Source organism: Lineus longissimus, chromosome 4, assembly GCF_910592395.1.
Source record: "Lineus longissimus chromosome 4, tnLinLong1.2, whole genome shotgun sequence".
Taxonomy (NCBI): domain Eukaryota; kingdom Metazoa; phylum Nemertea; class Pilidiophora; order Heteronemertea; family Lineidae; genus Lineus; species Lineus longissimus.
The window spans coordinates 13575226-13589205 of NC_088311.1; the positions used below are offsets into that span (position 1 = coordinate 13575226).

Consider the following 13980-nt stretch of genomic DNA (forward strand, 5'->3'; position numbering starts at 1 on the left):
CAAATAATCAACAGTACGATTTCGTTTAGGCTTTAGACTGTCACAAACTGGGCGGAACGGGTGAATGTTTCAGCACTATACCATACATTACCGCGCAATCCGTGCCCTCATATTTTCCTTGTTCCACAACTTACAAAGGAATTGAAATAGATATCCTGGTGATGGATATTTATAGACCAACCTTGGTGCAAGGAAAGGGCCTACCGTATGTGGTAAAATCGTTACCGGCGCGCTAACAGCGTTTGGATTCGGCCACTTTACTAGCGCTGGTACACTATCAGTTGATATGCGTTGTTAAGGCCACTATCGTTGGCCTCACTATCGGAGTTTCGATTCGGTCGCCCCAGAGATAAACAAACTGAACGGCTAGTCCCAAGGGTCATCAGGCCAATCATGATAACAATTAAGTACCCCTAGAAAGGCTTCTAAATGGGGGTACTTACAAAGGAAGGGTACGGCGACATAATGATTTGGTTTGATGGCCTTTGGTTTTCCTGTTAGCAGCCAGATTGGAGTATGAAGTGAATTTGTCACATGTCGGGCAGTCCACATTCTGATTTCTGTTGGTTATTCTATTTAAAGTAGAAAGATTTAGTAGATTTAATCCCACAGGTCTGTTAACCCATTGAAACCCATGCAATTCAGTCTCTGGTTTGAAGCAAATGTAATATGAGAGCTGTGATTTTGGGAATTAATAGTTAGGTAATTTTCGGCGGAAAACAGTAGTTTTTCGTTCATTAGTTACCTTATATGAAATTGTAGTAATCGTTGACCGCATCATACATTTGCTAATGCTTTCTATGTAACTTTTGATGATTGCCAAGTAACATAATTATACTTCATTGGTTCCCATGACTAGTAGCACATGTTGGGTGATGGGGACCTTCAACTTTGTTCTTGTTGATTGTTATTTTCCCAGTGGAAAAGAAAGTAATGTCTTCTCCAAGTGCGCACAAGAACCTCGATTCTAGGATTTCTGAGTGCCATTTCAATTGATATAAATCATCACAAGTATGGTACTTTAGCTAAGGTTGAAAGTGAAATCTCAGATGCTGACTTAAAGATGATGTACTCCTGTACTATTTCAGCTAACAGGGGAAAGGTCACAGGGGTTTGTTTGCCGAGCCAGAGAAGCTAAGTTAATCCCCTAGTTTCCCCTAGGTTTGATATGTGTTGCATATTGTTTCACTTGCTTCTTCTTTGATGGTGATTGTTGCTATTTCATTGACAACTCATTGGGACTTTTCACTATGTAAAGTCCTGATCATATTTAATATCAACACCTACTTCATGCAGTTTTTCCCAAACTAGCACACCAATTCCAATACAATGTGTCGGTTGTCGTTGTCGTTCGTCGTCGTCATAGTTTTAAAAACAGTGGCATGTTTCTTAGCTGCTAGAGCTATGAATTTGAAACTTTGTACACAAGACCCCCCAAGTCAGGTGACCTCTGACAATGAATTTCAGTCCGATCTGAATCGTTACTTGGTCACCAGGGGGCCAGAAGTGGAAACCTAAAAAGTGTAATATCTCTCTTATGAGTGATTCATTTTCAATTAAAAGTTTATGGTTGGTTTTCCTAGCAAGGATATATCACATATCGTACGGGTTTTTGATTTGACCTACTTTTCAAGGTTACAGAGGTCATACTGCGTAAATTGGTCGTTTGAGTGTAACTCTAGCATGTTTGTAAACCGCTAAATCCATGAACTTGAAATTTGGTAGACATGACTCCCTATCTCATGTTACCTAGGACATCAAATTTCGATCTGATCTGGTTCTCGACTTGGCCACCAGGAGGCAAAACTAAAAGAGGTAAAAAGTGCAATATCTCGCTTATTGGTGACTTGTTTTCAATGATATTTTTTTGGTAGGTACTCCAAGCAACGATATATCACATGTCATACCGACTTTGGTTTGACCTATATACTATACTTGTAGAATGTTGTAGGATGAATTCCTAACCACCAAATATCTATACGGTTAGCACAATGGCCCCTGGCCGTTGCGTTACTCGTTAGATTTTGATGATTTTTTGTCAGTATTCTTGGAATTTTTTTGTACTATTGTACTACTTCTAGCGAAAAAGGTTTTTAAAAAAGTTTGAAAAAAAGGTTTTTTGTAAGGGTTTTTTAATTGGCTGATTACTTAATGAAAGACTCATGCATTCGCATTCCTGCCACAATGTATAAATAGAAAACAAGATTTCTTATGATATCCTGAAAACCGCATTGGAATTAGTGCATTAGTTTGGGAGATATTGATTGAAGAAGGTGTTGATATTAGTATTATCAGGACTGTACTCCAACTGTAGTGGAAATCCAAGCTGATAAATGATAAGGGTGTTAAGTATATGGATTATTATTCTCTTTTTAGCTGAAGCAACTGGGCCATAGTGTTGATAAAGTTGAATTCATAGTGATGGGAGGAACATTCATGTGTTTGTCTGAAGAATACCGGGACTGCTTCATCAGAAATCTTCATGATGCATTATCTGGACATACTAGTTGTTGTATTGAGGAGGCTGTCAAGTAAGTACATGTTTCCTAGTAATAGTGTTGACCCTTCGTGCTGCCACAATGGTATGGGCCTGATGTGCATTGTGCGTCATTTGCCATGCACCCGGGCTATAACTTTTGAACGGCTCAACATATCACTCTCATTTTTGCCTGACCGTTCTGATGGTCTATACAAAAGCACAGTGTCCATCGTTGATATCCGGGTTTTTGATTTGACCTACTTTTCAAGGTATTAGGGGTCAAAGAGCATAAGTTGACCGTAGTCTGTTTCCGGAGCATTATCTCCTTAGCTATTTTGAGGAGAATCGTTCGTCCGATCGAATTCATTTTTGGTAAGAACGTTGAGGGTGACTAGAGCAAGGTTCCTTACGAAAACGGGCTCGTTCCGATTATCAATATGGCCACTAGGGCGTCGTGCTTGAAATCGGTTTCCGTCAATTTCGAGAATGGCTTGGAGGATGGAATTGATTTTTAGTGGGTGTAGGCCTAATGCAGTTTTGTAAGGGGAAGGTTCCTTTCGAAAATCAGCGCGATTCGAAATTCAATATGGCCACCACGCTCACATCCTCAAAATAGGTTTCCACAATTTTAATTTCCATATGCAAACTAACCACCCCACTTAAGCTCTGTACACACTGACAACATTTTCAGTAACATTTTCAGAAACATCTCGGCAACACACCTGGGCAACAAAAATTTGGCCCTGTATACACATGACAACATTCAACAACATGTTGGGCAACTTGTTATCGGATGTTTCTGAGAAAATTAGGATTTTGGACGGAAATTAATAAACAATGGAAGATCCAAGAGAAGAAGATGTATTGTCGGGGGCTCCTCCATAATTTTACGTATCCTGATTGAAAGACGGCAAAGAAGACGTAAAGATGAGAAAAGAGTGTGGACAAGACCATGGATATACACTAGAATCCCAGATATAAGGTCTGGTAGGCTTGGCCTGGCCTCAGTCATAGCTCCTCCCAGAAATGCCATTCAAATGATAATACTACACTAATTCACCATGGGTAGCCAAGTTGAATGCCTTGTCAAAATTTGGAAATGTCAATGACCAGTTTTACTTCATGAATGATTGACACGCTCTTCAGGCTACAGTATCCTATTGATTAGGCAATAGGTGGTGATCACTATACAATGCTTGATCAATAGCTACTCATCTTTCTTGGACCAATTATAGATCAGGCATACACCGTGGTGGCTGCCTCATTGTTAGGAGTTTGATTCCTCATTCTTTGATTTATTGCTTTGCGTTGACTTTAAAGCAACATGCTTTGGTAAAATTAATGCTTCCATTTCATTGGGAAAAAACGTTTAGTTAGGAAGGGCTTAAAACAACATCTACATGGAAGGAGACGTACAGATCAGTACAAATCGAAGACTCAATGATGGCGGAAGGTGGGTTACCTGCCCGCCGCCGAAGCTATACAGTTAAAGAAAAACGTCAACATCTAACTGACTTCGAAAATGTCCTGGCTGCTGGAACGGTACAGACTGCTCGTGAATATGCCGAACACTACCGGATACCATTCGATACATTCCGAAAGTGGGAACCGCAACGAGCAAAGTTTGAAGAAGCTGCAACGGACCACAAGAAAGCTCGCCGCAGACTACGGGATGATCATATGATGGTTACTGGCCCGAAATTGAACACATGCTACACGGGTGGTTTCTTGTCGAAAGGGCCAAAGGAATAACAGTTTCATGTTTAGAGATACAGGAGAAAGCCACCCATCTCTTTAACGAATGGTGGGATGATCTGCCACAGGAAGAAAGGGACCGTCTCATCCAGACAAGACCAGAACAGGTGCGCTTTCAAGCGTCGGTGGGATGGTGTGATCGCTTCAAGGAGAGGAAAAGGATTTCCTTTCGTAAGAAGAATAAAAACAGCACGCTTATCCCAGCCGATGCTCAAGCTCGCATCACCGTTCTACGAGATGAATTAAACGCTCTTGTTGATGCATATCACCTAAGGCCAGAGGAGCTATTCAATATGGACCAGACTTTTGTATTGTTTGATTGTCCTTGCCTCTACACCTGTAGCACGCGTGGTGAAATGAACATTGATGTACGTACTTCCAGAACAAACGTCAAATTAGGATGTACAGTCACGTTATGCATCTTGAGAGCGGGCGACAAGCTCAAGGCCCACATAACATTTCCTCGCAGAGGGTTTGTCGGACAGCTGGCAGAGCTAGAAGCAATGGACCTTCCAGATAATGTTGTTGTTACCTCATCTCAAACTGGATGGATGCGCCTTGAAACTGCTCTGCACTGGATGACAGAAATCTTTGAACCACACGTTGAAGAGAATAGACAGAATGAGAACTTTGTACTTCTTGTCGACAGATACCGGGTGCATCGGTCAGAGGACTTCGGTATGGCAGTAACAAACCTTGGGGGTATCCTGCAATTCGTCCCTGCAGGCTGCACGTCACTGGCTCAGCCTTTGGATATCGCCGTCATGTACTCCTTCAAGTCAAAGATTAGAAGGCATTGGAAAAGGTGGAAAAAGGAGAGGACGGGCATGGATGGCCAATGCGATCCTATCAGACTATGAGATGTAGTAGCGATCATCAGCAACGCTTGGACTGATGTTTCACCGGATCGACCACGCCGTGGATTTGAGGTCCTGTTGGATCGCGACGGGGCAGCAGAGGAAGCAGAGCCAGTGGACGCTGATCACCACGACGCTGATGAGAATAACAATGATGGTGATGCAGTGTTGTTTGTGGACATGCCAGCCCACAGTGACAGTGATGAGAATGGTAACGATGAGTAACTGATCATGTGAACGTTCCTATTGAAACCATGAGGATTACGCACTTCTGTTTGACTACAGTAGCTTTAAGGATTAGAGCGCCGCAACTAGTGTTTCAGTGGAGTCTTGAGGATTACTCACTTCTGTTTGACTGCAGTAGCTTAGGATTTTAAGAGCGCAACTATTGTTTTTGTTTAAGAAAGACAGGGCACAGTGGGGCGTTGTCAATTTGAACCATTTTTCTATTCAACATGTTTATGAACATGACGGTGATAGCCATGGATGTTTTAAGATTTATGGAAGACGAGAATGTTAGTGGAGCATTGACGATTAACCGCTTTCTACTTGGTTAGGATGCCTCAAGGATTTTAAGAGTTGTTTCTTGAAAGTCAAGATGCTCGATATTGCTAAATGCTGACTGTATAACTTTAAGGTTTATGCACATAAATGTACAGTATAACTAGACGTTTCAGAGTGCATCTAAATGTACCTCGGCTAATTCATGCTGCTGAAGCCTATTGTTATTGAGTGCGATTTAACTCAAGAGTTAATTAATGCTGCATTAAGGCAGTCATGTAACAATCAAAGGTGAAATGACATGTCTCTTACAAATTGTTTTAATGTACATGTATCTGGTCTGTAAGACTTAGAACCTTTATAGATGAACTTATACTTTTATTTCAAATCTTATTTATAATTATTTAGCTTTGTAATCCAATTGCACTCTGTTATTGGTTTACAGACAATGGGTGATATGAATAAAGACTAGCAAATGCTTTTACTCCGGTTTTGTACAGGAAGGCCTAGTGTAAATGTACATGGAGATTTAGATAAAAGCATTTGCTAGTCTTTATTCATATCACCCAATGTCTAGGGTGTTAAAAACTTTACCTTCACTTCACATCCTCTCCCTGGAAGGGGTTAAGTTTAGAAACTTTTATCGCATAAAGTATGATACAGGTAACTGTGAAGAAAAGAAACTGGCACCAGAAGAAGTGTGAACTAGGAGCTGAAGCATTTGTGTTGGTAATGCCCCCCCCCCCATGAGCACCTACCTCGGATGGAGCAATCCCTCCACTCAACCACCCAGTAACATAGGCTATCCTTTTGCTTGAGAGGTACATGGTGTACAACCTTTACCAACAGGAAATTCAGCTCATAGTTGTAAAGTTCCATTCATTTGCATCTTATCAGTTCTTACACAAGATAAAAGTTTGAGGAGACCCCTTACAGTCACTTGATGAGACTAAGACATGCATAGCCGGCAATGGATCTTTCCCTACCCTTCCCCTTGGTGCAATGGATCACTCTAAGTCTGTTCAGAGGGGCGTAGTTAGAGGGGGTGGGGATGGCAAATCCCCCTCCCAAAAAACTAACTAATACACTCCCTGTTTATGGATGTGTATGGTAGTGGAAGTCGCAGCGGAGGTGGATTTACACACTCACTCAGCAGCTAAGCACATATTCTAGGAGAAAGGGACTCTAACAGGAATGTGGCAGGAGAAAGTTACTGGCAAGTCCCTCAAGTCATCATGACCACGAAGTAAACTTTTAGGGTGAAATGTTTGCCTAGGTTTTATTGTCCCTATATGTCTCTGACAACATCAGAGAATTAAAATCCACTTGACTACCACGATTCATCAACATTGTGGTCACGGTTGTACTGTAATACAATAGGCCTATTACGTCCAACGATCTAAGACAACTCATTACCGATCACAAAAGTGTTTACCAGTACGGGCAGCGCTATTCAAAGACAGCAGCTCCCCTTTGTATTCTGTAATTTGGACAATAATATGACAGCGCGTGAATGAAAAAAGTCTGATCAGATTTAGACTGGGCCAGTTGACATGTAGAATTCAAGACTGTGACCAGGTGATCGCAGCACTTCATTGCTGCTGCCTATTGGTCAACGGCTTTGTTCAGCCCCTTCATGTTGTCAACTTATCCACCCTTTAGCAATAGCACTATTGAGAGTATTATTCGTGGGAGGAGCTATTATTGAGGCCTGGTCAAACCCACCAGACCTTATATCTGGGATTCTAGTGTATATGAGAGACCAGCATGGGGCCTACCACTGTCTCTTGTCTACTGTCATCCCATAAACAGGCACAACTTTCCCACAGTGCGATAAGTTGTTCCACTTCACTCAATAACCATTCCTTGCTGGAGGCTGCTATTTTGGCGACATCACATGGCTTCAGGTAGATCATGTAATTTGTGGCCTATTTCTGATTGGTTGGATAAAACTCGACAACACTCGGCAACAAAATTGATTTTGTATTATTTCGACAACATTTGAGCAACATTTGGACAACATGTTATTGAATGTTTCCGAACTGTACACACTGCCAACATTTTCGATAACATCGCACCTGGACAACATGTTGGCCAACATGTTAACCAAAATGTTGTCAATGTGTACAGAGCTAAAGCCAACTTCACCATTATCTCACCTTCAACCTTAATAGGCTGAGGGGTTATGCTCGCTTTGCGATGCTATTTTTGCTATATCTCATGAATTGTGCTAGCTATAATCATGACATTTTTACAGTGGATACTGCTTATGAGACTCTATCAGATAATACCCAGATTTTTGATTTGACCTACTTTTCATGGTTATTTGGGGGTCAAATAGCGTAAATTGACCATAATTGGTTTCCGGAGCATTTATCCGTAACTTTTGATGCTAGGCTTTTCATCTTTGGGTGGTTTGAAGGTCTTATTGGTGCCATTGTGCCTTTTGGCACATTTGATAATTTTGATGTTGCCCCCTGCCTTTGAGGTGGCATTATGTCGACACAATGTCCGCCAGGGCAGCCATCTTGAAATCCGTTTCTGGGCATTTAAAGGAGAATGCTTTCATGGAATGTTATGATTTTCAACTATCCAAGATTGCAGCCAGGGCAATGATTTTCACTGAGGCAATTGCTAATGGTTACACGAAGGTTCCTTTCGATTAAGGGCGCCATCAACTATCCAAGATGGCCACCACAGAAGCCATCTTGATTTTCGTTTCCTATAAACTAAAGAACATACGGTCACTTTGATGTAATTTCTTTGTCATGTATTAAAGATGGCTGGAGGAAGGTTCCTTTCCATTTTTGTGAATCAAAGGTATGTTCAGTTTCCGCATCTGCAACTTGTATTTCCATTGTAACATCGCGCCCAGTTGTTCAGGCATATGATGACATTGAAACAATTCACTTCACTACACTTGAACTGTCCTGTGATAATCGCATCAGTGTCATTGGCCTATACAGTCCACCGGCTTCCCCTACAAGGAAGATAATTGGTGGAATTTCAGACATTACTGCACAGATTAACCTTTGTGCTCCCACTGTGATACTTGGATATTTCAATGTTGACTCATCAAAATATCTCCTGTTGCTACACACTTACTGGACTTCTTCCAAGACCTTGGGGTCTCTCTGTATCCACGAGATGGTCAGACCACTGATGGAATGACAAAAATAGATAACATATTCACAAATTGCAAACAAGGAGAATTTCAAACTGGCACAGCAGAGACCTATTACTTCTATCACAAAGTTGTGTGGATTTCATTCTTATAGATTATTCACCTGCGTTGGTAAGAGTGCTCTGTTCTTTCCATTAAGGCAGCAACGTTTCACTGTAGAAATTAACCAACAACCATTTAATAATTAGTGCTAAAGCAACACATTTGTTGTTTATATAACATACTATGAGACCTTATGACACATATGCAGTATCGATTCCTAGCCATCACAACCACACTATAAATGACTGATTGATATCTATCATTAATTCATCTATAATGATTTACTTCACCTTTATCATCTCATCCATCTTCAGCACGAAATGGGTTGAAGTAGAGCAGAGGTCTTTCGCTATAGAAATAAACCAAAAACCTCTGTTCCTTCATAATCTAAGACATCAAAATGAATCAGAAATAACAAGACAATTTTATAAGTAAAATCCATTTCTATTGCTGTGATTTAATGAAATATACATTACTTTTCAAAAGCACATTATACTCTCAAACTATCAGTTTTTAAGTGCCATAGTTGACCTTTTACAACATTTAAAAACCTGGTGAACTGCAAATTCCATAAAGGCGAATAACCAAATTTCCATTTTTTGGTCATTGCAGCTCATTTTCCTATCCTGACTCGCAGTGGTTAGCCCACCTCGTGAGCCTATGCGATGACATGGCGTCCGTCATCGTCGATATTGTCCACCGGCGGCGTATGTTAACGCGGTATGTTTCGTACCCGCTTGAGGTCAGGACTTAAACCTTGGTACTTGGTCCGATTTTCATGTAATTTTTTTAGTAGGTACTCCTATCAAGGACACGTCAAACATCATACAGGTTTTTGATTTGACTCACTTCTCAAGGTCACAGATTCGCTAAATCATCGGTGGCCCGTTTATGTTTCTATTTGAGCTAGAAGGTTCTATTAAAACTTGGGTGGACATGTATCTAGGGACCCTCTTATCTACCAAAAAATTTGACCCGCTCGGAAATAAAATATGACCGCCAGGTGGCCATCTTGAAAATTAAACAAAGTCATATTATTCTGGATCTTATGATTTGATTGTAACCAAAATTTCATATGATGATGTACTCTTTACAAACCCAAATTTTCAGTCAAATCCATCAACCAATATGGTTGCCAGGCAGCAATCTTAGAAATTAAACAAAGTCCTATTACTCCAAAACTGATGATCGGATTGCAACAGAATATCATGTGATTAAATATTTATGTACTCTTAACAATATCCTCAACACCACTTCTCTAAGATCGCAAAATTGACATCAATAACCAAAACTGTTCTCCCATATTCCGACTGGGGTGACATCACTGATCATTTTAATGCCAATAAAATTCATTCTGCTTTGGAATGCCGACCGGTGCAGTAGGTTTTTACGCTTGTTCTTTTCCATTATTCTGTACATGTGGCACATGTATGTACAGGGCAATGGACCTTCGGGCGGTTGTCGATTGTTCTATTTCTTTTTCAGTGTTGGCAATTGGTTGTAGTATAATTTTTTTACTCGTCATTGGTAGGTTTGTGTGATGTTTGAGGAATGGAAATGCTTTCAGGTATAGGCCATAGAGTTAGGAATTGGAATCCTTGCAAAAAAAGACTATATTATGAGGAGTGGGAACCCTTTCGGGATAGACCACTGAGATACATAGACCATATGGGAGGAATGAGAATCCTTTTTAGCTCACCTCTTAGCAGAGGTGAGCTTATCCCATACCGTGGCGTCCGTCGTCCGTCGTCGTCGTCGTCGTCGTCCGTCGTCCGTTAGCAGGGCACGTTTCGTAACTGTTAGAGCTATTGAGTTGAAACTTGGTACACATGTACCCTTATGTAATGACACCTTGGAGACCAAGTTTCGGTCTGATTCGTTTCATGGTTTGGCCACCAGGGGGCCAAACGTTAAAAGTGAAAATATGCAATATCTCCCTTAATAGTAGTCGGGAAATTTTGAAAAAAATATGGTAGGTACTTCTAGCAAAGGTGCATCATATATCCTTCGGGTTTTTTTATTTGACCTCCTTTTCAAGGTCACAGAGGTCAAATGTTGTAAATTGGCCGTTAGGATGTAATGATGGCACGTTTCTAAACTGCAATGACTATTGATACCAAATTTGGTACACATTTACCCCTTAGTCAGGTGATCTCAGGGACCGAAGTTTGGTCCAATATGATTCACCACTTGACCACCAGGGGGCAAAATCCAAAAAACCTTAAAAATGTGATTATTCCTTAACTTCTTGCCCGATTGCCACCAATTTGATATCATGGGTACATCTAACCACCATACAGTATATGTCACACAGGTTTTTAATTTGACCTTCTTGTCAAGGTCACAGAGGTCGAATGGCGTAAATTCGCCGTCAGGCCGTAACTATGGCACGTTTCTTAACTGCAATGACTATTGATCACAAATTAAGTACACATGTACCCCTTGGTCAGTTTATCTCAGGTACCGAAGTTTGGTGCGATCTGATTTGCCATTTGGCCTCCAGGGAGGGGGCCAAATCCTAAATTCTTCAAAATGCCTTTATTCCTAGTAATGACTTGCCCGATTGGCACTAATTTTATATCATAGGTACATCTAATTCTAACAACCATTCAATGTGTCACCCGGGTCGTCTTTGATTTGACCTACTTTTCAAGGTCACAGAGGTTGAATGTACTGTAAATTGGCCATTTTGGGGAAATTGTAATTGCTTGGACCTACATCAAACCTAACACTACATGACACAATACCATGCTCTTTATCCATCTTTCCTCCACATGAGGTGAGCACAATGGCCCTGGCCATTTCATTGGATAGACCATATGAGGAATGGTAATTCTTGTGGGGATCGACGATTTAGGTAGAATCAGCCATAGATTATCACCCTGGTCGTTAAAGTCCAACCTAGTCATGTAAACTCTCTTGGGGCATCAGTGGAAGCTGATACTCCTAGGTAGAGTAAGGCGTCGGGATGAAGGGAAAAGGCATGTACATGTACACTTAATTATAGGCAATAACTACTGACCTGGATATACATATCTGTATACGCTGAATTAGGCTATAGTGACTGATGGTGTAAAAGTATTTGGTAATTGGCAGGGGAACAAAGAATGTACGCTGGCTGAATTATAGGCAAGAGTTGCGGATCTGGGTACATCCATAGCCGTATACACCGAATTCGGCTAAAGTGGCTGACAATGGAAGAGTATTGAATAATAAGAGATGAAACATTCTATTATTATTCGCTTTAATCGTTTTAAGGAGGCAAGCTCAGGCCAAACGTAAATGGAAGTCACTTATTGACGGTGAAGGTAATTGCCCGGTTATTGGGGGAAGGGATTAAGGTTTGGAGGAAAGGTAAAGAAAGATTCAATGATTCATGAGAAAGGAGGTCGGGTCTGTGTTTCAAAGATGTAGCTAGGCTCATGTTCAACCTAGGGGAAACTAATCCAGTGGGTGACAATGGCGAAGGATCATTAACAGCTAGCCGATCAGGTGTAGCTCCACTAAACAATGGTATGGTTATAAATATTAAGGAGAGATAGGTGACACAGAATGTTTTGATCAGTGTGAGGCTTGCTTTTACACCTCTGGTTATGTAATGATTACAGTAGGAAGTGACCCATATCCTCAGTCCAGGAGGTGTTAAACCTGACCCAACCATCAGCGCTTGCTCTGCCCCGCTTGCTCTTTGGTCACGCGACAAAGAGCTATAGGAAAATACATTTTGTAGGCTAACTGTCTAGTTTCCAAAAGCATCGCAGCAAAATGTTGTACCCTTTTTTCTTTGGTTACAGAGATGATCACACTACTGATTTGCTTAACTGAGGATTATTAGTTAAAATCTTTATTCGCTCAGTCCCACATTGAGTAATCCAAACACTGAATCAACATTTTGTGTCATCGTCCTTATGCTTATAAGCGTAATTCTCAGCAGTCAAACTCATAGCGGGCCTAGAGCTGTCTGTGATTATGACCGGGTGTCCATAATTACATAGGCGGGTGAAAATAGATAAGCCCGATATTGATAGCGACATTAAAGGTTAGGCATAAAATATCTTAGTATACCGGTGAAGAGCATAAAATGTTCACCTGACCAACTTCTTGAAGCCGATTTATTCGTAGACATTAAAGTTCCAACTACTGGAATGAAGGAACCGTATTGGTCGATCGACGTTTTACATTTACTTGACAGTCGAACAACTTTTGAATGACTTAGTAACGGTACTCTGTGTAGGACACAATGTGCAATCCCAGAAATGATCAATCCGAATCCGAATAATAGACTGTTGTGTCTGTCGGCCTTCGTCGTCCATCTTATCCCATTCCAAAAACAGTGGCACGTCTCTTAACCACTAGGGCTATGGACTCAAAACTTTGTATGGATGACCCCCTGAACAGATGACCTTTGACACTGAGTTTCGGTCCAGTCTGATTCTTGACTTGGCCACCAGGGGCCAAAACTGAAAACATAAATAGTGTGATATCTCACTTATCAGTGATTTGTTTTTGATGACATTTTTATGGTAGGTACTCCTAGCAAGGATATATCACATATCGTACGTGTTTTTGATTTGACCTACTTTTCATGGTCGCAGACGTTAAATGGCGTAAATTTGCCGTTTGAGTGTAACTGTGGCACGTTTCTTAACTGGCAAGGCAATGAGCTTGGAAGTTTTTATGCATTACCCCCTACGTCAGATGACCTCTGACTGCCAATTTTGGTCTGATCTGATCCTTGACTTGGCCACCAGGGGGCAAAAACTGAAAACATAGAAAGTGTGATATCTCACTTTTTAGTGATTTGTTTTTGATAAAATTTTTATGGTAGGTGCTCCCAGCCAGGATACATCACATATTGTAGAGGTTTTCGATTTGACCTATTTTTCAAGGTCATAGAGGTCAAATGGCGTATATTGGCCGTTTGAGCGTAACTGTGGCGCGTTTCATAATTGATAGGCTTTTGGCTTGAAACTTTGTACACGAGGCCCCCTAGGTCAGGTTACCTCTGACACTGAATTTTAGTCTAATCTGTTTCTTGACTTGGACACCAGGGGGCAAAAAGTGAAAACCTAGAAAGTGTGATATCTCTCTCATTTGTGCTTCTTATTCGATAAAATTGTTATGGTTGGTACTCCCAGCAAGGATACATTACATATTATACT

General features: G+C 41.0%; 1 protein-coding gene across 6 annotated transcripts in view; it reads left to right on the forward strand.

Moving 5' to 3' along the window:
- Positions 1 to 13980, forward strand: part of LOC135485889 (elongator complex protein 3) — a 680015-nt gene that overhangs the window by 165582 nt on the left and 500453 nt on the right. For all 6 annotated transcript variants that reach the window (XM_064768240.1, XM_064768244.1, XM_064768246.1 and 3 more), the window contains one exon: positions 2377 to 2531. In XM_064768240.1, the coding sequence (XP_064624310.1) occupies positions 2377 to 2531 (155 nt within the window). The remainder of the gene's footprint in view (positions 1 to 2376; positions 2532 to 13980) is intronic.